Below are 26,145 nucleotides of genomic sequence, written 5' to 3' on the forward strand. Positions count from 1 at the left end.
CTAAGTCAAACCTCGGTTTTCATACACACCTCTTTTCATACGTTTTGGTTTTCACTTGATTTCATCAGAATAGTACAAGCTTTACATATTTATCTTTGATCGGAGTGAAAAATGATATTGTTATGATACAATAAAGTTTGTTCATACTTACCTGGCAGATATATATATATAGCTGTATTTTTCTGAAGTCCGACAGAATTTTAAAAACTTCCGACACGCAGTGGTCGCCAGGTGTTAGTACCCATTCCCGCCGCTGGGAGGCGGGTATCAGGAACCATTCCCATTTTCTATTCATAATTTTTATTTCCACTGTCCCTGAGGGGAGGTGGGTGGGTACTTGATATATATCTGCCAGGTAAGTATGAACAAACTTTATTGTATCATAACAATATCATTTTGTTCATGAAACTTACCTGTCAGATATATATATAGCTGAATCCCACCTTTGGAGGTGGGAAGGGACAGAATAGAAGGATTTTGGGAAACAAATGCATGCAGATGATTTACATCTTGGTTCCACCTGTTAGCATAGCTGACTTCGTGATTACTGTCACCCAAGTCTGCTTCTGCTTTACTAGAGTTGCCAGCGAGGTAGAGACCTATAAAGCTGGTGCACTCCAGATGATCTGTCAACGGGGGCGTGACCACAATGTGACTAGACCATATTGACCATACCATGAGGGCTAAGAAGTAAAATAAATATATATATATATATATCACCACCTGACCAACCTAGCCAAAGTTAAGGTGTGTTAACTAAGGCTTAAGAGTTAAGAAGTCGCCGTTGTCGGCGACTCAACAACTAAATTAAGAGCTCTTCCTAACCATTTTCTACAGGATAGGATGAGTGGTACTTCTTGCCCCCAAGATTGTGTCTGCAGACACGTATGGCCCTAGCGAGCAGCAGATCTCATATGCCATCTTCACATCTCGCAGGGAGTGTGAAGTGAAGAGTTGCTTCGCTAAAACATGGTACTCAGGATGTTGCTGAGTGCCATGCTCTGTTGAAATGCTTCCGAGGCCGCGCCCTCACCTCGTGAGCATTCAGATAAAAAGATTTCAAATCTTTGTGCAAACACAAGAAGGAGCATTTTTGAAAGAACTCCTTAACACTAAAGCCAGGGTGTTCTTCGATATGGGCAAGTCTGGTCTTTTTTCGGAACACTGCAGATTGCCCGAATGACTTCGACTTTCTTGAGTTTTATGTAGATAAAACTTGAGAGACCCGACAGGGCACAGGACTCTCTCTGGCTCCTGCCCACTAACTTGTGCCATCCTTGATTCCAAGCTCCTGGCCCAAGGACAAAACGGGTTTCCATTCTTAGGCCACAACAGAAGGCTTAGAGAGCACACCGCCTTGTGTTCTCCAAAGCCAAAACTTGTGACGATGGCTTAAAATCTCACTAACCCTCTTTGTCGTATCTAGGGTGGTTAGAAGAAGGCCTTCCTGATCACATGCAAGAATTAACAGGTAAGAGAGGTTCGAATGCTTTGACATCAAGAACTTCAGACTACGTCTAAGTTCCATATTGAAAGCTTCGATCTGGACATGCACAGTCAGTCCGTCTGTACTAAAGTCAGGTGACCGACCAGTTGACCAGTCAGACGAATCAAGGACAGCAAGGCTGTACCCTGAAGACCATAAGGCACTATTCTTCGCTGAAGGATGAGTGTCTGGACTGCCTGGGCGATTCAATCTAAGCAAACCTTGGGGGGTGTATCAACGTAACCCAACGTCGTCAGCGAATCAACTCCTGACTCGAGCTTCTGGTGCCAGGAGAAAGGAGCGAGGAGCAAAAAGGCGATTCAGTCCCGAAGGAAGAAATGCCTGACAGTCCAACCTGGTCTCATGTTACACGATCATCGGGGGTGTATAAACGCAACCGACTTCGTCAACAAGAAACTCAGGGCTACTATATGTCGCCTGATCTCGCACGAGTGTCTGACTCCGAGAAAACAGTTGAGACAAAAAGTAGATGGTGAGCGAGATTCGAGATTCCACAGAACTCAAAGATCGTGAAGGGCTTTATTGTTTGACAGACGCAAATCTCTGAGCCCAAAGGCCGTCAACAACATATTTGCGTATTCTTTAATAGTTGTGACTGCCAGCTTATCCCATTCTTCAGACGGAAATGGCAGACGGTAATCTTATTCCTGTCAACATCTCGATAGCCTGAAACGTAGTCAGACTCAGAGCGGAGAGGTTATAGGTACCCTTTTCGAGTTGAGAGTAGACGGACTCTCTCGGAAAAGGTCCTTGGAAAGTGAACTAGGAAGTATGTGACCTCTGTGAATCCAGGATCCTGAGGGCCAACATGGGGCGATCAGCGTCCTTGTCGCTCCCTGTGACGTCATAAATCCTCTTATTACATTTCCTAAGCGATTGAAAAAGGGGAAAAGAGACTAAACATCCATCCCCGTTCAATATCATAGGATGGCATTTAATGGTACCGATCCCGGATCGAGAATAAGGGAGCAGAGAAGAAGAAGCCTCTTCGTCCTCAACATATCGAAGAGAAGAATGAAAGGGCGTCCCTAAAGTCTCCACAACTCTCAACTTACTTCTAAAGAAAGATTCCACTCGGAAGTCAATAGTTGCTGCCGTCGATCGAGACGATTCGTACGGACTTTTGCAATCCTGTAACGAACCTCTAGAGGATCGTTACATTCTACGCCTGTTGTTATAATAGGCTCTTTCTCGTAAACTCGAACAGGGACCGAGAGAAGATACTTCTTAAGATATGAGAGAGCTGTGGAATATCAGTTGTTGATCTGGACCAAACTGTGGTTCCCAAAAACTCGTTTCGAGGACTGGAGGGACTACCGAATCGCTTTTACTTCTTTCAGATTAAGATCCAGGACATCTGAAACCCTATCCAGATGTCCGGCACCTTCTTTCTATCACCTCAGGTGATAGACGCACTGAGAGATGTTCAGAATCATTCCTAGATCTTGAATAATATTTCAGTTTCCCGGTTGGAAAAAACTGTGATCTGAATTGCAGTCTATTCGGGGAAACAAACTTCTTCAGGAAGGAAATGGTCCCCAGCAAGCTCCATCCATTCCCTCCCCGAGTATTGCTTACTTCCCTAATAAGGTCTGCGCTTTGCCTAAGCAGAGAGCATATAAAAGTGCAATGTTGCGGTAGACTCGTAGTTCTATACCGTGCGGTAACGAGCACCGAAAGGAGGTAAGAGATAACTCTGTTGAACATAGTAAGGCAAAAGGAATGCAACGTTTATTCATTCACGTAAGAAATCCCTTCAATCTTAGGCTAAAGTCCGTGATTGTAGGACAGAGATAGAGTTAGTCAGTCAATCCCGCAGGAGAGACGTAACCGTCAGCACAGAGATACAATTAGTCAGTCAATCCCGCAGGAGAGAGAGACGTAACATACCGCGCATGACAGCGCACGATCTGTTACTGGATCGGTTGGACACTTGGACTGGAGTCTGGAGGACAGACTGCAGACACAGCGTGACAGCAGCAGCCAGCAGCTTACGAATGTCGTCTCTTAACTTATGTCTGGGTTGCCAGCTACCCTATTCTACGCAAAAAAGAAATAGGTCCGTTATTTTTTGAGCAGAAAGACTCTCAAGCTGGTATATTTAAGCGAAACAGAAAACGCTAAATATATAGATGCGTTTGTGTCGTCAGAACACTACCATACAACGGTAAAAGATAAATCGGAAACTCCTGGAAGGCTGCAGGGAGTAACGATTAAATGTCCTTAAAATAGCAATAGACCTCTCGGTTGCCATCCGAAGAGGTAACTACAGCAAGCGTATATGACTTGAACCAACCAGAAATAAAATACGCAAGGCAAAATATGAAATTATATCACAATAAAGTTTGTTCATACTTACCTGGCAGACATATATATAGCTGAATTCGGAAATACAGCTACATACATATCTGACAGGCAAGTTTCATGACAAAACTTAAGAGAATCGAAGCAGTCCAGCTCAAGCTTCTTATGTTATTGGACATAAGCGTTCATTGACGTAGTCTACAAGTCTATTTCTTGTACGAGTCTGCGAATGACGAATGAGAGCTCTTCCGAATCTTGTCAATAAGAGCTTATTCGCTATGCAATATCAAGTTAATGAGATGTTTTGTCAATGAGAACTAACCCATTTACGGGACAAAGAGTATTTTGTCAATGAGGGATACCCACTTACTTGACAAAACGATGTATATTGTCCCAATGGGGGAAAAGTCACTGAATTGACAAAAACTATCCAGGAAGTCGATGCATTTTATTTGTTTTTCCGATTCCCCGTCTCAAACGAGGGAGGGCAAGAATCCTGTTTAAGAGACTGGGCTTACGGCAGGTAGAACGACGCTGTTCAATTCGGCAGCGTAGTCCCGACTAGAAACTAACAAAACCTATCATCTGAAAACCCTTTCAGATGGGCTAAAAAGCTTGCAAAATTATCCTGGGAAGAGGAAGAAATTCTCCAACCAGCTTCCTCTCCCTTATCACAACTAATGCCTGCTAAAGCTTAAAATTTATTGGCAGTATGGCAAAGGAAGTCCTGTCTTGCGCTTTCCTGAAGAGCGTTCTTTTGATGAGTGCCTTTGCAAGAATCCTACTGACGTTGCCGAGAGTCCTGACGTGCAGGACATCGAGCCTTTACATAACCCCGTAACTGCCTTATCGCAAAAGTCTTGACTGCGGTAGAGAAAACGAGATCTTCCCTTGAGCTTTTCCTTAACTCCATCCACCTTTGCGAAAAGCAATATAATATTGACAGAGACCTCTTGAACAATTCACGAAACCCGAGGTCTTGCTGGGTTTCGAAGACGAAGTTGTCTGTTCACTTTAAGCTTCCTCCGAAGCACTGCTTACTTCACATTCTTTGCATGTGAGATATAAGTATCACCGAAGGTAGAGGTAAAAATTCTTGAGGCCCAATCGTAAACAAGAGCTAGAAGAGGTTTCAACAGAAACGTTCAGCCGAGGCGACACACCTGGCGTGCGCTGGTCGCAAAGCGGCGCTCGGCGTCCACTGGCGAGCAGCAGAGCGCGCTCGGCGTCCACTGGCTTGCGCTCGGACGTCACTGGTGCGCTCGCCCCCAAGGCGTGCACATGCCCCACCCGCTCGCACCTGGCGTCCATCCGAACGTCCCGTCCAAGCCGAGCGTCAAAAGAAGCGTGCAGAAAAGCGTCACGCTCCTGACAGGCGTCAAAAACAAGCGAGATACATTTCGGAGAGAAATCCGACTGCACGAAACAGTCTCAGGAGAAGGAAGGGTTGATCGTGTGAGAATACGAGGGGCGACTGGCGAGGGAACGCCTTCTTATCACAGTAACAAAGCTCGGACGTCCGCTCTCAAAAGCGTCCTGCTACTAAGACTTCTTTTTCATATTTCTCGGTGGAAAGACGTACACGTGATCAGGCGACGTTCGCCTTCTTACTTCTCAACTGGAACGCATAACGAGAGAGAGAGGACGTGAAGCGTCCTCTTCTATAAAGCTTCTATTTAGAGGGCGCGAGTCCTTCCGAAAGCTCCAACCTGCGCTGGGGATGGACGCTTCGGAGGACGGAGAGAAGCAATCCTTCAGGATTCGTGCACGTGCACGCACTAAGGCAGTCTGGGATGGGTTTTCATCAGAAACTGCCGAAGGCACGCCAGATCGGTGGGGGTTCCTCGTAACCCTCCTTCGGCTTTCGACATGCTCTCCGCTCCCCGGGTCCTGGGAGTCAAGCAGAGGTCCAGGGCCTAGAGGCGAAATAAGGCCGATCTGACGCACCCTCCACTACACAAGGGGCACTGTCACTGCACTTAGCCACTTCATATTGCTCTCTAAAGCAAGCACTTTCGATTCTAAGATACGAATCGAAGGAGTATTAGAGAAAGGGCAATAACCTCTACAGACACTGATTTAGGGCCCGAGGCAACATTACAGGTTATGAGAAACAATAACAGAAGTAGCACTCTTCACAACAATGAAGGAGAGCGATCACCTCTCGCAGACATATTCATAACCCGTAGGCTATACTACAGGGTTAGGCAAAAAAAAGTCTACAGAAGGTTAGCAGGTTCACTACCCTGACTTTTGTTTACTGATTAATTGCGTACATACGAATCATACGTTTTCCTTACGGAATTAGACATGTTTGCTGATTAATTGCGTACATACGAATCATACGTCTTCCTTACGGAATTAGACAAAGTTCACACTCCTTACATGACAAATCTCGACAAAGAAGCAAGACTCATACCCCTCGTGCATACCAAGTGCGGATCTACCGAAGCTTTCGGTAGCCACACCCTATTCTTTGCAGACAACACCCCCTCTGAAACTAGCCTAACTAGATTCAGATATCTTATGCAAAAATGAATCAAATTCAAATCAATTTAAGATAGCGTATGTCTAGCACAAATCCAAGTAAATAAATTAAAGACAATTAGATACTTAGCGGCAATGAAGTTCCAAAATCTAAGACGGAGGTACTGGAAACAGGTGTTTTCCAGCACCGGCGACAGAAAAATTATGAATAGAAAATGGGAATGGTTCCTGATACCCGCCTCCCAGCGGCGGGAATGGGTACTAACCACCTGGCCGACCACTGCGTGTGTCGGAAGTTTTTAAAATTCTGTCGGACTTCAGAAAATACAGCTATATATATATATATGACAGGTAAGTTTCATGAACAAAAAGTAAAATATGTTCTTTCATGCCAAATAGCTTAATTAAAACACATTTCTCTCATATTTTGTTTCCAGTCGAGTTTGATGGTACTATACCAAAGTCCGTGGGAGTTTCATCCATGTTGCCAATGCATGATAATAGTCGTAGCAGATGAACTTTCTTTCCTCAGCTTCAACTACAACTTGCAGCTTAAATTTAGCAGTATATGCCCTTGCCAATTTTTTTCTCCATAGCAAATAAGGATATAGTAGTGTAAAAATATATCAGTCCTATTCTACTTACCGTCACTTGTAACATAACCTACGGTTATTTTTTACTACTGTAAGATGGTTGAAATGCAAGCAAACCACTGATGTTATCAGATTCAGGTGTTCATAAAAAACCGCTGTTTCTGGCTGTATGCATTTACACATGCATAATATTACTAACAACAATACTTTTAGCTTTCTCTTTTACTTTTTTTTTAACTTAACTAGAAGATGGGATAGATAAGGAGATGGAGGAAAAGGGGTTAGTCTAACTAGAAAATTGGATAGATAAAGAGGAGGAAAAGAGGTTAGCCTATTGTAATTAGGTCGTGGCTTGAAGCACGGTTCGCGAACTGGAACAAAAATTTCTTTACATTGCTTCGTAACCTGATTTGTTCATGAGCCGAGGTACCACTGCATCTCCAATACTAGTGGGAAAAATTCCACAGAAGCTTCTTCCATGATTTCCTCTTACCTGAATCAATGAAGGCCTTGACATTATGACCATTCACGTTTGCAGTTAATATACAGCATATGAACACTCCCAAAAAATACTTTCAGGGTTGTACTCCATTGCTGCTTCATATTGGCATTGATGTTCTGTAAATTGAAGGGAGTTGCATTACAAATCACAAGGAGAAAATGTGAAAACTAATATATAACTCAGGTAATTAAAAGTTTCGTTACACCAAATGTTAACTTCCAACTACCTTATGATAAGGCTGATTTATAAAACAACAACTGTAATTGTGGCCTACGATATTCCATTATGTAGGTTTATCTCTTATACTGGCAACCAAAAGAGATAATAGTATTACATAAATTCAGAAATTCATATATTCTTAAATGCAATAAGTTCATAATCTGCATAATCAACAGGTTCCTCTGATGAATGGCTTGAATGTCAGTCAATACTAAATAGCTATTAGCTCAATTCAATCTAGGCTGGATACAAAAGCATTAAATCATTTTAAGGCTTGCATATTAATGAAAGTATATTAGAAATACTCTGCATTCATTAAATTTTAAGGAATTTTAACTATGCATCAAGAAACCAAGTTGAATTTTTAACTTTAGCTAAGGTACCATATAAATTTGATTATAAAGAAGGAAAAATTTTTTAACCTCTTGCTGGATCTCGTTTGCAATGAGACGCTGAGCTTCCATGTCGAAGGGATCAGCTGTGAGCAACCGAATCCTCTGGCGTTCTCGATCCCTCCTGATTTCCTGCTGTTCCTTTAAAACAGAAGCAAACTTTTCTGGAACATAATAAAAAATAAAATTTCTTGATGACTTGTCATGCAATTTTCAATGCATATAGAAATATTATAACACCTACTGTATGGTGTTGTTAAAACATCTGGAAACTTTAATTTTCAATCAGCTTAGCTTCTCGATTAAGTTCAGATATACTCAAGGCTACGGAATCTGGCAAGTGGTTTGCAAGACCCCATACCGAATACTTCAGATTTGGCTAATTCTCATCATGAATCTAAATACCCTGTGCAGTATTATAAATGTACAAACAATAATGAGGAAAATTTTAGAACTACTTTTGCGTATTGAACAGTAATTCTGATAAGCTTATTGTAAATCTAATGATGACACTTCTTCACTTGTAATTAACATCTAAGGAATCAGGATTCAATAAAATATGGAGGCTATTAAATACAAACATCTAAGGGACCAGGATTTAATAAATAATGGAGGCTATTAAATACAAGACATCGTTTCCATTTAATTACAGTACACGTATTGTACTAAAGTGAAATCATTCCCTGAAGCATTACTTTAACTATCAGAACTAACCTAAATCACCACTAGTCAGAGCTTCTGCCAGTCTAGGGTTGTTGTGCCCTCAAGAGAGCTAGCTGTTCTGGGTTGGCAAGAAGCATGTCTCGGATAACAGCAGGATCGTCTTGTCCACTGCCTAAAATGTGAGGGGGTAAAAGTTAATATTTCTTTCAATATAACAATAACAATATACTATTGACAACAAATTTACTGCAGCAGTTTGAAAACCACATTAAATCACATAGCCTAGGCTGCTTATTAATCCCATACCATCTTGGACCTATTTGTGCAATAAAATGATGGTTTAATGTACAATGTAATCTTTTAACATTGACTAGAAATTTAATTCTTTTCTTTCTTAAAACAATTCTGATATACTTCTAGATAAAAGAAATTTCTGTTTTACAGTGACAATAATATGTATATGGAATTGATCAAATCTAATGTACTACAATGAAGGTAGGACATATCATTCCCTGTTCACTGAGTATATTAAAAAATTTGTTCCCATTGCATTACTGTAATCAATCGCTGAAAACAGTTGAACTTTTAAAAGCAAATATTGTCAACACTTTCCATTCTCCAGATAACTTAGAAACTCTCTGTCAACTGATATTACAGTACATATAATTTGATGATTTTATGAAAACTTGAGTTCAATTTTTTTTTTTTTTTTTTTTTTTTTGGTAATTTCAGCAAAATAAATTTTTATGCTCAAGATGCAAAAATCTCATTAATAAATAATGAGATTTCTGAGCATGAGCTAGTATACTTCAACATTCCATAATAGTTCAAAGAACATCATAAAATTAATAAGAAACAGCTGCTATGATTAAATTCCATCACTGATGGATCTGTTGCAGTCTGAATTTCCAAGTGGGACAGGGATTATGCATATCGGCATAACATTACAGTAAAAAAAAGTCACTTTCCAGAAGTGAGTGCTATGAAGAATTAATAACAAAACCTAGAGTGTTTGCTTCTCACAATATCTACTGGGACTTGGAAGTTTGAAGCCTAATGTTTTATGAGACTACATATTCAAGTGATGGTGGCATACAGTCAAAATGCTCTTAAAAGCATCTCTCATACCACAGTAAAAACAAAAATGTCCTCTATAAAAAAAAATAGTCAGACAAGTCACACTGTAAATCCTAGACTTGTCCATTCTGCTGGGGAAGAAAAAGATTAGGTAGTATTGTATCACAGCCACCTTCACTTCAAACAGAGCCTATCTAATAATTTAGTGAAAGGACCATCATCCCAGCCTATGTTGTTATTCCTCTACTTATTGTCCTGTTTTTTTTTAAGACAGACTAGCAAGACTAAGCCATTTTCTTGCAATCAAGTTATGCAAGGAAAGATTGTCTTTTCTGTCCAACTTTACAAAAATCCAAATGGCTAGAAGCCAGGAACTTTTCTCATTCCCTTTGTCATCTCCCACATCCTCTGTCTCCTGGAAGGAATAGGGCTACTTGCTCTGTTCAGGAGAGCTATCAGGTTGTATCTTCTGAGAACCAATTACTCAAGAAGTAATGCCTTCAGATAGCAAATTTCCAGAGGGGAGTAGGAAAGAACTTTTCAATTTTGAACTTGGCTATGGCAAGTTTCTTGAATATTAGCATTAATATGACTTGATGAAACAAATTTCAAATGAGTCAGTCACCAGTTTTCATGATTTTCAAAACTTTACCAGCAGTAGACGCTAAGAACTCTTTGGTCTTATCTTCGTTGTTTATTCACGATACTGTTAAGAAAGACTTTGCACTATAAATCTCATGTTGCAAGTATGCGGTCTACTTTTCGCATCCTGAAACACTTTCTTAAAAAGAGCACACTTAGGCTCTACAGAAATGCTAAAACACTGAAGGGCCTTCAACATCTCAGCTTCCCACCTAAATAACAATTTGGGTTATGAATGGTTAATAAGATGTACCTTAATATGGGCTAAGTACAATTAACAAGTTTGCATGGAAAAATTTGTATAAAATCATAGTATTTCACTCCAAGGCAGATAAAATCAGAGGGGTTTGCATACTCTTATAAGATAAAGCACCATAGTGTCTATCAAAAATTTTCAATAGCATCTCCAACCAAAATTCAAAATTAATAAGTCAAAAGTTAATTTCACAAACATTTGTAAAAACCAATCAACTTTCAAGTACCTTGAAAAATGTTAATCTCATAAAATATGTAGAATTACTTCCAGAAAGTAAGCCTACCAAGTTTATGCCAACTTGTAAAGCAGAAAGTATGTATTTGACAGTTTGCTGGTAAGTGTAAGTACCAGCATGAGCTTATCGGATAATTAGATGACAAGCGGAATACAAAAATAAACAAAGTTCATAACAAACTAAACACATGTAGTAGCTTGCTAGCACAAAAAAAAAAGGGAGAGCAATCAAGTCCTTCAAAACAAGGGAAGGTATAATGAAAGGAAAAGAAAAAGCAAACAATATTCCAGCAGCATAAATACACTTGACAAAGAAAAAAGGCAAGACAATCACTAAATGACAAGAGGCACTGAAGATACCAGCTAACTATTTATGCATCTGCTAACTTAATTTCTTAGCAGTCTTTTTGTCATTCCAAAAACTGGGGCTCATGTAAACAAGTACCATAATGTATATTTTTAAGCATGAATAACTTCAATTTCCTTAAATTTGACAACACATTACTAAGGCTTATCCTTATCCTATTTGCTACAGTCAATCATTGATATATACTTGACAGATTTGCCCTCTTTCATAAACTAGAGAGTAATTATTTCAATCAAGAAAATCTCAAAGACATTATAAATAAGGACACTTGCAAAATCAATGAACTGCTGGAATTCTGAACATGGAAATAAGCACCCTAACTCTAAGCTTACTCAGCCAAACTTAGGGTTGACTCTGGTAATTGGCCAACCTCGCAAAAGCAGAAGATTTTTTAATCAGTAAAAAAAAAATACACTGGACAATCTACAAAACAATTTTTAAAAAATAACACAAAATATTACAGAAACTAAAAACAATTAGCTGGTTATGTGGATCCAGTCAAGAAGTCACAGCAATACTAGTCACCCGGAAGCTGAGTTGCAGTCTGGTATAATTATCTCTAGAGAATTTCAGAATGACAAGCTCCTCAAGATAGCCTGTCTCATATTTCCTCCCTTAGTATCCCGCTCCGTAAAGTACTGTACTCCTGTTGTGAAATTGTGCGAGCAATGCGCACAGGATGGTATTTTGGTTACTACAACTCTGCTCCAATCGGACAGTCATGTAATACTGGATAAAACATTCCCACCTGCACTGCCCAGGCCCAAATCCCCATCTTGAAAGTCACTACCACCCACGTCTTGCTCCTCACCATCCTGACCTTGGCTATTGGTGCCATGACCTACAGCTGATGAGTTGTCGGACACAGGTTGGGCTGTACCAGAAGGCAAGCGTATGGAACTGAAGTCAATCTGGTTAATTTCTGTGATGGAGAAATGAATAAACGAAAATGAGTTGAAATTATTCATGGATGACAATGCATCAAGCTGATAAGATACAGACCATACTATATTTTTAAAATTGCCATAACTAAAGTGGATGATAGGCCTTGAATCACAGGATCTGTTTACAGATAACAAGAGAGACTACAGAGCACAAAAAAATAAGATCTCTCTCTTATAAACTAAAACTTTGTCAACACAAAATAGAAACTTGTGCAAACAAATTTTTTTTTCTTAAATTTGTAATCTATTACATCATTACAGGCAATCCCCGGGTTATGTGAGACTCAGCTTACATCATTCCAAGGTTACGACTCTCTTCAAATATATTCATCAAAAATAATTTCCCCGGTTACAGCACATGCTCCAAGCTTACAATGCCAGTCTGATGGAAGACTGAACTTTAAGAAGGCTCCAAAATGGCAAAATAGTCCAAACTTTGAAGTTTTTTATGAAAAACTCAATCAACATGCAGGTTATGTCGTTTTCAAGAAATCCAAAGGATTGAAAGTAAGGTTTATTTACGATTTTCGATGGTGTCTTGGGTTATGACATTTTTCGGCTTAAGTCGTGGCGTAGGAACAGACCCCATTTCGTAACCCGGGAACTGCCTGTTTTATAACTTCATTAGGAGACATAAATTTGGTTTAACAGTATGCCATTCTTAGATACATCTGACTCACATCTGTTTTGAGATCCCAACAGCCTATCATCATGAAACCTAGACATATATATCTAAAGAAAAAAAAAAGCCAGGCTTGAAAAATTCTCCTGAATAATGATAACAGCCACCCGCTCCCCACTGAGACATCTAGTAAACTGTCAATAGAACACTATTTACCTTATAAAGACTTCTTACCCATAGGTGTTTCTTGGTTTTGTTGTCTTCTTTGTTGCTGCTGCTGGAGATGTTCTGCAGCCCTCTGTAACAGTACATCTCCTCGGATGACCAACACCAGTTCGCCATCCTTTACCCCATAATCTCTTAAGGACTTCTTATTGTCAGTAAGTGGCCGGGCATTGAAAACAACAATCATTTCGCCCACAGGAATACCAACCTAAAAATTTGGGGGGGATTTTAATTCTCTTGTCAAGAACAACTATGAAGTTAAAACTACTGTGGTAAATACGCAGCATATGCTCACTGGTGAAACAAAGAAATACTGGCATTAGATCAATACTAATAACATCAGGAGGAGGAAAACATTAGGCAAGACATTTTGTGAGGTCATGAATGAATAAGTCATGACTGACTGATATACCAAAAGCTAACAAAGAGCTAAGTGTGCTCATGAATAAATGCACAGTTTTTTATGCAGAATCAATAATAAGTAAATTTGCAATTTTTTATGTGTTAATAATATTGAGCTTTGTATGAGGAATCAGTAATAAATTAATTCACAGTTTTTGATGAGGAATCAATAATAAATAAATTCAGGTTTTTATGTGAAATTATTAGTAAATAAATTCAGTCTTCTATGTGGAATCATTAGTAAATAACTAAATAGTTTTAGATGTGGAATTAATAATAAATAAATTCAGTTTTTTATGCAGAAACAATAAGTAAATTCAGTTTTTGATGCAGAGTCAACAATAAATAAATATGATATTGTTAAGATACAATAAAGTTTGTTCATACTTACCTGGCAGATATATCTATAGCTGTATTCTCTGAAGTCCGACAGAATTTCTAAAAACTTACGACACACGTAGTGGGAGTAGGGTGGTTAGTACCCATTCCCGCCGCTGGGAGGCGGGTATCAGGAACCATTCCCATTTTCTATCAGATTTCTATCTCCACTGTCTCCTGAGGGGAGGTGGGTGGGTACTTTAAATATATATATCTGCCAGGTAAGTAAAATATATATACGTATCTGCCAGGTAAGTATGAACAAACTTTATTGTATCTAAACAATATCATTTTGTTCATGAAACTTACCTGTCAGATATATATATAGCTGAATCCCACCTTTGGTGGTGGGAGAGACAGAAAAGGATTTTAGGAAACATATACATGTAGATGATGGACATCTTGGTTCCTTACCTGTTAGCATAGCTGACTTCGTGATTACTGTCACCCAAGCCTGCATCTGCTTCACTAGAGTTACCAACAAGGTAGTGACCTGTGTAGTTGGTGCGCTCTAGATGATCTGTCAACGGAGACGTGACCACAATGTGACTAGACCATGACCATACTTCTGAGGGCAACGAGGCAAAACCACCACCTAAGTTAGCCTAACAAAATACTCCCATATAAAAAGGCTAATAGAAGGGAAGTCCGCATTCGGCGGCCAACCCTACGACCATAAACATTACAAAGATTAAAAAACTCACCTACCCTTTTCTATGGGAAAGGATGAGTGCTACCTCCTGCCCCCAAAATAGTGTCTGCAGCGACGTATGACCCAAGAGAGTAACAGTTTTTGTACGTCGTTCTCACCTCCCGTAGGTAGCGCGAGGCGAACACTGAGTTACTCCTCCAAAAAGTGGCACTCAAAATGTCTTTGAGGGCCATATTCTTCTGGATGGCTATTGAGGTCGAAATAGCCCTCACCTCGTGAGCGTTAACTCTTAACAGTCCAAAGTCACTGTCCTTGCAAGATGAGTGCGCCTCCTTTATAGTGTTCCTTAAAAAGAATGCCAGTGCATTCTTGGACATGGGCATATCTGGTCTCTTGACCGAACACCATAAGTTCTCCGCAGAACATCTACAATTCCTTGTTCTCCGAAGGTACTCTCTTAGAGCCCTGACAGGACACAGGACTCTTTCTGGCTCTTGACCAATGATCTCTGCCATACCCTTGATCTCGAACGCCTTAGGCCAAGGGTTGGAGGGGTTTTCATTCTTAGCCAGAAACGTCATACCCAAAGAGCAGACCGCATTATGCCCTTTGAAGCCGACGTGCTTACTAATAGCTTGTATCTCACTAACTCTTCACCGTCACCAGAGCAGTTAGGAATACAGTCTTCTTCATCAAGTCTCGCAAAGACGCAGTGTGAAGAGGTTCAAAGCGACTTGACATTAAAAACTTCAGGACCACGTCTAAGTTCCAAGAAGGCAACTTTGGCAGAGGCACCTTGGTGGTCTCAAAAGATCTCAATAGATCATGGAGATCTTTGTTATTAGCTAGGTCAAGACCTCTATGGCAAAAAACCGCAGATAAAACACTTCTGTAGCCCTTAATGGTCGACACTGCAAGCTTCAAATCTCGTCTGAGATAAAGTAGGAAGTCGGCAATCTGGCTCACAGAGGTCGTGGTAGAGGAAACTCCTTTCTTCTTACACCAGCTCCTAAAAGCTGCCCACTTCGATTGGTACACCGCGATTGATGAAGGTCTCCTCGCGGTGGCGATAGCTTTAGCCACAGGTTTCGAAAAACCTCTCGCTCTGGCCAGCTTCTGGATAGTCTGAACGCAGTCAGACTCAGAGCGGAGAGGTTTTTGTGGTACCTCTCGAAGTGGGGCTGTTTGAGTAGATCTCTCCTTAACAGAAGAGATCTCGGAAAATCCACCAGGTAGGCCATCACCTCTGTGAACCAGTCTGCTGTGGGCCAAAAGGGGGCGATTAACGTCAACCTCGTCCCCTCCGAAGCTGCAAACTTTCTTATCACTTCCCCCAGAATCTTGAAGGGGGAAATGCGTAGAGATCTAGGCCCGTCCAATCCCATAACAGGGCGTCTACTGTTACTGCTCCCGGATCGAGAACCGGGGAGCAGTAAAGAGGAAGTCTCGCCGTTCTTGATGTCGCAAAAATGTCCACCAAAGGACATCCCCAAAGACCCCCACAGCCTCCTGGCATACGTCCTGATGGAGGGTCCACTCTGTCGGCAGCAATTGTCCTTGTCGACTGAGGAGATCCGCACGGACGTTCTCTACTCCAGCAATGAACCTTGTTAAGATCGTGACTTCTCTCGCCTTCGCCCAAAGAAGAATCTCTTTCGCTAGAGCGAACAGGGAGCGAGAGTGCGTTCCTCCTTGCTTCTTCAAGTATGCCAGGGCTGTGGTGTTGTCCGAGTTGACTTGGACTACGCGACGGGAGACTGTCTTGAAAGAACCGGAGCGCTAACTGAACCGCTGCCAGCTCTTTGAAGTTGATATGCCAGGCTACCTGTTCCCCTCTCCAGGTGCCTGACACTTCCTCCCCCCCTAGTGTTGCTCCCCACCCCGTGGATGACGCGTTGGAGAACAACACTAGGTCGGGGTTCCGAAGCTTGAGGGACATGCCCTCTGACAGCTTCAACGGATCGAGCCACCATCTTAGATGGCTCTTTACCTCTTCTGAGATGGTTAAAATCATGTCGAGGTTGTCCTTGTCTGTCCAGCTGTCCGACAGGAAGAACTGAAGAGGTCGGAGGTGTAGCCTCCCCAGGAAAACAAACTTCTCCAGCGAGGAAATGGTCCGCAGCAGACTCATCCATTCCCTCACCGAGCATGAATCCTTCCTAGAAAGGCTGACACTTTCTCTATGCCTTGTCGCTGACGTTCCTGGGCGGGACGGAAAAGCCACTGAATCCATCTGAATCCCCAGATACACAATGGACTGTGTTGGGGTCAGATGTGACTTTTTCGAAGTTCACCAGAAGTCCCAGGGACGCAGCTAAAGACAGAGTCGTTTGCAGGTCCTTCAGGCACCGGGTCTGCGAAGAGGCTCGTATGAGCCAGTCGTCCAGATAGAGCGAGATCCTGATGTTGGAAAGATGAAGCCACCTCGCCACATTCTTCATTAAGATGGTGAACACAAATGGGGCCGTACTTCATTGATTGGGGATGTATCGGGATGTGAAAGTAGGCGTCCTGAAGGTCGAGTGATACCATCCAATCTCCAGGTCTTAAGGCCCCCAGAACTGACTGAGGTGTCTCCATCTTGAACCTCTGCTTCTCTATAAAGAGGTTCAGACGACTTACGTCCAAGACCGGCCGCCACCCTCCCGACTGTTTCGGAACTAGAAACAATCTGTTGTAAAATCCTGGCGTGCCAGGTCTAAGACCTGTTCCACTGCTCGCTTCTCGAGCAGGTCGAAAAGTATCTTCCGCTTTTCTCGAGGATACGACGGGGACAAGTCCCTGGGAGTGGAAGTCAGCAGGGGCGACTTTACGAAAGGGATTTTGTACCCCTTCTCTATGATGTTGAGAGACCAGGTGTCCGCCTCTCTCTCTCCAGGCTTCTACAAACAACTGCAGCCTGGCTCCTACCGGCGACTGAAGGACGGATCTCTCACTTCTTGCCCCTAGACTTAGCTGGGGCTCTACCTCTAGGAAGACTTCTTCCTCGGGGTGAAGATCTAGCTGAAGTTCCTCCACGATAGGGCTTCTGCTTTTTAAGAGACTGGCCTCCTGAAGACGTGGAAGGGCCAGTAGGACATCGCGACAACTGAGCCAAAAGGTCTTGAGTGGCTTTTTCTTGAAGGATTACTGCCAGATCCTTCACCATAGCCTGGGGGAAGAGATGGCTCGAAAAAGGCGCATACAAAAGCTCTGCCCTCTGTGAGGGAGAGACAGATTTAGCTGCAAAATTGCAATAAAGCGATCTCTTCTTCAAAACGCCTGCTGAAAAATGAGAGGCTAACTCCTCCGAGCCATCCCTGACGGCCTTGTCCATGCATGACAATACACTGGACAGCTCCCCCAGGCTAATCGAATCTGGCTTACGAGACTGTTGTCTAACACTTCCAAGACACCAGTCTAAGAAGTTGAAGACTTCCAAGGACCTGAAAAGGCCCTTCAAAAGATGATCCAGTTCTGAAGTCGTCCACGAAACTTTAGCTGAAGCTCAGAGAGATCTCCTAGAGGCATCCACTACGCTGGCGAAATCTCCTTGCGCTGAAGTAGGAACCTTCAGTCCCAACTCTTCACCAGTTTCATACCACATCCCTGCCTTACCGCTAAGTCTAGACGGAGGCATGGCAAAAGTGGTCCTTCCTTGTGCTTTCCTAGATTCCATCCAGGTGTTAACCTTACGGAAAGCCCTCTTGGTAGATAGCGAAGTCTTCATTTTAACAAAACCAAGCGTCTTGCTTGCTTTCGACGAAGAAAAACTACTAGGGAGGAGAAGGCGGAGCAGAAGGAAGGAAGGTATCCCCGAACGAATCACGGAGAAGCCGAGCCAAGACTTGGTAGTCCGAAGAAGCAGACGTCGAAGGCTCTTCTCCGTCAACATCTTCAGAAGAACAGCTTAATTCCCCTTCTTCCTTACCAAAGTGAAACCCCGAAGGAAGAGGCAAAAGAACTTTCGCTCCGAGTCTCATACCCGAACGATGTCGTGGGGAGCGGACCCGAACAGAATCCTTCACAGTCACAGGGTCAGAAACCAAAGCTTGAGGTGAACGTGATGTTGCACGAAGTCGTGAAGCGTCAGCAAGAGACTCGGGAAAAGCGTCCGAGTGAGAGCGAACTTCCATCGTAGCGTCCAAACAAGCGTCGAGCGAAGCGTCCCTCCGAACGTCCCGCGAAGCGTCCCTACGAACGTCCCGCGAAGATTCAGGTCCTGCATCCTGACGAGCGTCACGTTGAGCGTCGACACGAGCAGGTCGATGAGGAGCAGAAAAGGAAGACGCTCTTTCCTTACTACGAGGATCAACACGTACTGAAGTCCGTCCAACAGGAACAACATCGTTGTCCGCAAAAGCGTCGAGATCGGAATGCCGATCGTCCTCTCGCCGAGAAGAGAGGGGAGAGCGATGAAACCTCTCTCTCTCCAAGGGAGCAAGAGTCAATTGATGTCTACCGCCACCTCTAGACGAACACTGGGGAGAAGAACGAAGTCTAGAGGGCGAAACACCAGGAGACGGGGAAGAACGAGGAGAAGGCGGAGGAGACTGTCTGGTCCTTTTGATCGGCAGTCTGTCGTCCTTCCTGCGACGAGGAACCATCTCCTGCTTAAGCAAAGCATCCAGTTGATGTTGCATAGCGAGGATGATCTCAGTCTGAGAAGTCTCCTTACGAGGAGAAGAGCTGTGCCTGTGAGAAGGCGAGGGGCGAGGGGACGCCTTCTTCCTTCTCACAGGAAAAGCCCTGGCTCTACAGCGACTGGGACGCTCGAAGGCGTCATCGTCAGATGACGTCCTAGTCTTCTTCTGGGGCGGAAAAGCTACGCTTTCCGGAGAAGACCGCCAATCAGACAGAGTATGACGCGAAGCGTCTTGATCTTGGAAGGTCCTCTTCAGAGGCCGCGAATCCGGACGAGATTCCCACCCCTTGCGCGGGGAGGACGCGTCGGAGGACGAAAAATGATATTGTCATGTTACAATAAAGTTTTATACATACTTACCTGACAGATATATACTTAGCTATAGACTCCGTCGTCTCCGACAGAATTTCAAATTTCGCGGCACACGCTACCGGTAGGTCAGGTGATCTACCGCCCTGCCCTGGGTGGCAGGACTAGGAACCATTCCCGTTTTCTAATCAGAATTCTTCTCTTCCACCTGTCTCCTGCGGGGAGGCTGGGTGGGCCATTAATCGTATATATCTGTCAGGTAAGTATGTATAAAACTTTATTGTAACATGACAATATCATTTTTATACATTCAACTTCCCTGCCAGATATATACTTAGCTGATTAGCACCCATTGGTGGTGGGTAAGAGACAGCTAACTACTGAAATAGACAGGTAAACAACATATGTTGTAGGTATTAATAAACCTTGGTTCCTACCTTATTAGGCTGAAGACTTCGCGGCTACGGCCTTGGAGTCTGCTTAGCCTCAAGAGCCTCAGCGAGATATTGATCTATGGCTAAGAGTTCTTGTGGGTCTGCCAATGGGGTCTTATCCACTTACTCGGCAGAGCCTAAAGGCCTTTGTCATTGGGTGCTATTCCACTAACATGACAATACACCTTGTTCAAGGAGCACAACACCGATCCCGATCACCTGATCCTAACATCCATGTTAGTTCTAAGATTGCAAGGAGTTATCCCCGAACTCCTTACAAACAACCAAAAACTCGAAACATAATTACACTTTCATTTATACAAAATATACAAAAAAAAATTTGTACTCCCCGACTAGCCATACATATCCTTGATCCCCTACCAGCAATGACACTATGCGCCCGTGCGACATCCGTGAGCTTGCTAATAGAAAACCAAGCACATATCTGACAAGAGGGTTTATGTACGAAAATTTCAAATATTTTAAGGATCAGTCTTTGCTCCAAGACCCAGCACTGTATCTGCTGATACAAATGGACCTAGCGAGAAGCACTTCTCATAGGTCACTCTCACATCCTTCAGATAATGAGATGCAAACACTGAATTGCACCTCCAATATGTAGTCTCAATGATATTTTTTAGAGACATATTCTTTTGGAAGCCCAAAGACGTTGCTACTGCTCTCACCTCATGGGTCTTGACCTTTAGAAGACCGAAGGATTCCTCCGAGCAGTTCTTGTGAGCGTCCGTAATAACGCTTCTCACAAAGAAAGGCCAAGGCGTTCTTGGACATGAGTCTTTTGGGGTTCTTCACCGCACACCAAAGACCTTGTTGACAAGCTCCCATCTGTCTCTTCCTCTCTAAATAATATTTAAGAGCTCTCACTGGACAGAGAGACCTCTCTATCTCTCTGCCTACGAGGTTAGATAGGCCTTTTACCTCAAAACTTCTGGGCCAAGGTTTTGACGGGTTTTCGTTCTTTGCCAGAAACATTGTCTGGAAAGAACAGATGGCAGCATCTCTTTGAACCCCACTGTGGAATCCAGAGCGTGCAATTCGCTCGTCCTCTTGGCTGTAGCGAGAGACACCAGGAACAAGCATTTCCTAGTGACGTCGCGGAAGGAAGCCAGATGTAAAGGCTCGAATTTATCCGATGAAAGGAATTTCAGACCAGTCTAGATTCCAACTAGGTGTTCTAGGAGTAGCTGCCTTTGAAGTCTCAAAGGATCTAATCAGATCGTGTAGATCTTTGTTGTCCGCAATATCTAGCCCTCGATTCCTAAATACTGAAGACGGCATGCTTCTGTATCCCTTTATTGTTGAGACAGATAGGTGTGATTCCTCTCTCAGAAAGAGGAGGAAATCGGCAATATTCACTATAGAGGTACTGGAGGAGGGACAGCTTCTGACTCTTACACCACCTCCTAAAGACTTCCCACTTTGATTGGTATACTCTTCTCGTCGAAGCTCTGCGGGCTCTAGCGATAGAGCCCGCAGCCTTGCGAGAAAAGCCCCTCGCTCTGACAAGTCTTTTGATAGTCGAAAGGCAGTCAGAGCGAGACCTGGGAGGTTGAGATGAAACCTCTCGAAGTGGGGTTGTCTGAGTAGATCTGGTCTGTTTGGAAGAGATCTGGGGAAGTCCACTATCCACTCCAGTACCTCCGTGAACCATTCCTGGGCTGGCCAAAATGGGGCTATTAGTGTCACTTCGTGTTCTTCGAAGCTACGAACTTCCTGAGCACTTCCCCCAGGATCTTGAACGGGGGAAAGGCGTATGCGTCCACACCCGACCAATCCAGGAGAAACGCATCTATTGCGAAGGCTCTAGGATCTTCCCACTAGAGAGCAAAATATCTCTATTCTTTTGGAGAGGAACGTCGCAAACAGGTCTATGTGAGGTCTCCCCCACAGGGACCAAAGACTTCGACACACTTCTTCGTGTAGAGTCCATTCTGTGGGAAGGACCTGATTCCTCCTGCTCAGTCTGTCCGCTCTCACATTCTTGATCCCTTGAACAAATCTTGTGAGGAGAGTTATGCCTCTCTCTTCCGTCCAGGTTAACAGGTGTCTTGTTAACTGATAGAGGGAGAAAGAGTGCGTGCCTCCTTGCTTGCGTATGTAAGCCAGAGCCGTGGTGTTGTCCGAGTTTATCTGTATCACCCCGCCTCTGACTATCTCTTCGAAGAACTTTAAGGCTAGGTGTATGGCCACTAGTTCCTTGCAATTGATGTGCCAGGACACCTGTTCCTTTGTCCAGGTGCCTGACACCTCCCTCGCTCCTAGCGTCGCTCCCCATCCCGACTCCGAAGCGTCGGCATATAACACTCGGTCTGGGTTCTGCAGGGCAAGGGAAGCGATACGCCTTCGTTCTTTTGAAGAGGAAGGATCCACCACTTCAAATGATCTTTTACTTCTTGTGGAAGTTGGAAGATGTCCGAGAGTTGTCCCGTCTTCCAACTCCACCACCCCTTTCAGGAAAAAACTGAAGAGGGGCGAAGGTGAAGCCTCCCCAGAGAGAAGAACTTTTCTAGTGAGGACAGGGTCCCTAAAAGGCTCAGATAATCCCTCGCTGAACTGTTCTTTCTCTCTAAGAACGCTCGAGATTTTCGACAAACCTCGAGTGATTCTTTCTCGCGAAGGATATACTCGAAAACCCCGAGAATCCATCTGAATCCCCAGATAGACCAAGCTCTGGCTGGGGATCAGCTGCGACTTCTCGAGGTTGACGAGTAATCCCAGCGATTCTATCTATCATATTCCTTGTTACTGATAAGTCCTCCAAGCACTGAATCTCCGACTTGGCCCTGATCAGCCAGTCGTCCAAGTAGAGGGAAATGTTTATTCCCTCTAGGTGAAGCCATCTTGCCACATTCGCCATTCATCAGGTTGGTGAATACTTGCGGAGCTGTAGACAGACCGAAGCACAGAGCCCTGAATTGAAAAATCTTGTCTCCTATTACAAAACGAAGATATTTCTTTGACAAATGGTGAATTGGAACGTGGAAATATGCGTCTTGCAAGTCCAGAGAGACCATCCAATCTCCTGGACGAAGAGCCGACATTACTGAAGCGGACGTTTCCATGCGAAACTTCTTTTTCTGAACAAAGCGATTCAGAGCGCTTACGTCCAGAACTGGTCTCCACCCCCCCGATGCCTTTGGTACTAGAAAAAGGCGATTGTAAAATCCTGGGGAGTGTGGATCCTGCACAAGTTCGATGGCCTCCTTTTCCCACATTTGTTCCACCATTTGAAGGAGAGTCTTTCTCATTACAGGGTCTCTGTGCCTCGCTGACAGTTCCCGAGGCGTAGATGTTAGGGGAGGGCTGTTTCTCGAAGGGATTACATATCCCTTCTTTAGGACCGACACTGACCAAGGGTCGGCTCCCCTTTTTGCCCATACTCCTGCAAAGTTCAGGAGTCTGGCGCCCACTGGTGCTTGAAGGAGCAACAAGTCATTTGGTTTTCTTGAAAGGCCTAAAGGAAGACCTTCCTCTCTTGTCAGAGCTCTTCTTTCTGGCAGGGGGACGAGCCGCTGTACCTCCACGAAAGGGCTGCTGAGGAGGACGAGAGTCCTTCTTAATCGCCGAGCACTACAGGGCATCCTTTCTTGGAACGTTTGTGTTAGTAGGTCCTGTGTCGCCTTCTCAGTTTAGCGAGCGAGATATATTCCTTCCACTAACTGAGAAGGAAACAGATGATCCGATAGGGGAGCGAAACAATAAAGCAGTCCTCTGGCTCGGAGAAACCCCTTTTGATAATAAGGATCCATATATTGATCTCTTTTTCAGGAGACCAGCACCAAAAAGGGACGCCACTTCTCCCGAACCGTCCTGTACTGCCTTGTCCATGCAAGACAGGACGCTATGGAGAATCTCTGGGTTTTTAAGAAACTCCGGATCTTTAGATTTGTTGGCCAGAACTCCGAGTGACCAATCCAGAAAGTTTGAACACTCTAAAGTGACAAAAAGTCCCTTTAGAAAGTGGTTTCAACTCCGAAGTGTTCCACGTCGCTCTGACCGATCCTAAGGAGTGACGTCTAGAGGCCTCCACTAAATTGGAAAAGTCCGCATCTGCAGAGGCAGGCAGAGAAAGACCCATAGTCTCTCCTGTTCCATACCAAATGCCTCTCTTTCCATGTAGTTTGGAAGGAGGCATGCAGAATACCGTCTTTCCTAACTCTTTCTTCTTGTCCATCCAAGAATCTAAAGAATGGAGTGCCTTCTTCATCGAAATTGCAGGCTTCATTTTCAGAAAGGCCGAAGTTTTTGCCGTAGCCGAGCTCGAAAGAGAGAACGAGGAGAAGGAGGAGCCGCCGGACTAAGAGGAGTCTCCAAACTCTTGCAGCAATAATGAGGCTAAGACCTTATAGCTCGAGAGTCCCTCATTTGCAGGAGGTTCGTCATCAGACAAATCGTCTAAACCTCGGTCAGGCGAAGGAGAAAGTTCACGTTTGGAGGGAGAGTCCTTCCAAGACCTCCTACGATCTGAAGGAGAGGAACTCCTATTTGGAGAAGAGTCATAAATTCCAGGAACGAGTCTCCGACTCCTGCCTCCTGGCTCTTGACTCTTGCCTCCTGGCTCCTGACTCCTGCCTCCTGCCTCCGGACTCCTGCCTCCTGACTCCGGACTCCTGGCTCCTGCCTCCTGACTCCTGCCTCTTGGCTCCTGCCTCTTGCCTCCTGGCTCTTGCCTCCTGGCTCCTGCCTCCTGCCTGGATGCCTCCACACTCCTGGCTCTTGGCTCCTGCCTCCTGGTTGACTCCTCACTCCTGGCTCTTGGCTCCTGCCTCCTGGGTGACTCCTCACTCCTGGCCGGTGCCAGACGTCTGAAAGGTTCATCCGGGTTCGTACAGGAAACCTCACCTCGAGTAGGAGTATCGATCCTGGCGGCAGATACCTCCATACGCCTGGAGGATCTTTTGATCGGAAGGGAAGAGTCTTTCCTTAGGAGGGTTCCTTTGACAGAACTCCTACAAAAGACGAGATCTGCTCTTGCATCGCCATCATGAATCTCTTCGTAACCTCCTCTTTATCCTCTTCTGGAGGAGGGGAAGGAGGAGGGAGGAGTCCGTAGCCTCCACCACTCCTGCCTCCTTCTCACTCTGGTTGAAAGAATGGCTCTTCTTGCCTTCTTCACTCCCGAAGGAGACTACCTCAAGGGAAGTTTCTGGGCTCGAATCAATAGTCGGAGCCTTCCAACTCCTCTGAGTGGCCGAGATCGATCAGAATCCCTCCAATCACGTCTCGGAGATGAAGATCACGACGACGAAAAACACTCACGCAGGACGCTTTTACAATAGCGATCCTTGGCAGTCTGGTGGGTGTCACAGAAACCGCCGAAGGGACACCTGATCGGTGGGGATTCTCCACAACCTCCTTTCGGTTTTCGACATTCCTTCTCCTCTGGGCATGTGAGCTTGGAAGAGGTCTAGACCTAGGAGCGTTGCTGAGCCGACCAGATGCCCCCTCCACTACACTGGGGACACTCATATCACTGTCCACTGAATAATCACTAGCCTTACCTTGTATGGCAGCCATTTTGTTTTCCATCAACTTGAAAGGCTGCTTTAGATCCGCAAGTTCTTTCGCTGAATCTACAGGTTCTGCAATAGGAGAAGGGGCTGCAATGGAAGGAGAAGTAGCAATACTTACCCTTGGGGAAGATCCCAAGCTAGGAACTAGTTCAGATCATAGAACTACTTAAACTTCTATAAGAAGCCTTCCTCACTCTCTCTCTAACTTTTTTTAAATAATTAGTTAGATTCTTCCATTCGTTCTCACAATCAAATTCTCACATTCTTTGCAAGTATTAGTAAAGAACATTCATACTCCCTGCAACCCTTGCATACCGTGTGAGGGTCTACCGAAGCTTTCGGCAAACCTCACCTTACAACCTACATTCACACAAAGTCTCACACCATTCCAGAGTCAGACATTTTAAAGAACAATCCAAAATCAAGTCCACAAAACAGTCCACAAAAGCGTATGCCAATCCAAACAATCCAGATACGTCACCAAAAGTCGGTCAAGAAGATCAATTGCCGGTGAAAAAAGAAAAACCAATCGAGAGGAACCAACAACAATGTTGATGGCCCGGGCGACAGAAGAATTCTGATTAGAAAACGGGAAAATGGTTCCTAGTCCTGCCACCCAGGCAGGGCGGTAGATCACCTGACCTACCGGTAGCGTGTGCCGCGAAATTGAAATTCTGTCGGAGACGACGGTCTATAGCTAAGTATATATCTGGCAGGGAAGTTGAATGTATAAAACAATCCTTAAGGAGGCGTGCTCGAGCACGCTCCTTAGCAGCCT

At 44.0% G+C, this 26,145-nt stretch overlaps 2 protein-coding genes across 4 annotated transcripts in view; one reads left to right on the forward strand and one right to left on the reverse strand.

The window, feature by feature from the left end:
- Positions 1-26,145, forward strand: part of LOC135210227 (protein DDI1 homolog 2-like) — a 75,621-nt gene that overhangs the window by 30,362 nt on the left and 19,114 nt on the right. The gene's annotated exons all lie outside the window — the stretch shown is intronic.
- Positions 6,597-13,238, reverse strand: LOC135210225 (protein DDI1 homolog 2-like). Of its 2 annotated transcripts, none has more exons than XM_064243069.1 (5): positions 13,044-13,238; positions 12,064-12,165; positions 8,719-8,839; positions 8,035-8,168; positions 6,597-7,509 (listed from the first exon to the last, which is right to left on the reverse strand). In XM_064243069.1, exons 1-3 carry the CDS (start codon positions 13,219-13,221, stop codon positions 8,751-8,753), a joined length of 369 nt encoding a protein of 122 aa, XP_064099139.1. In that variant the 5' UTR covers positions 13,222-13,238; the 3' UTR covers positions 6,597-7,509; positions 8,035-8,168; positions 8,719-8,750. The 2 variants fall into 2 exon arrangements, with proteins under 2 accessions (XP_064099139.1, XP_064099138.1); XM_064243068.1 differs by having other exon boundaries at positions 7,412-7,509; positions 11,992-12,165.

Source organism: Macrobrachium nipponense, chromosome 39 (genome assembly GCF_015104395.2).
Source record: "Macrobrachium nipponense isolate FS-2020 chromosome 39, ASM1510439v2, whole genome shotgun sequence".
NCBI lineage: Eukaryota > Metazoa > Arthropoda > Malacostraca > Decapoda > Palaemonidae > Macrobrachium > Macrobrachium nipponense.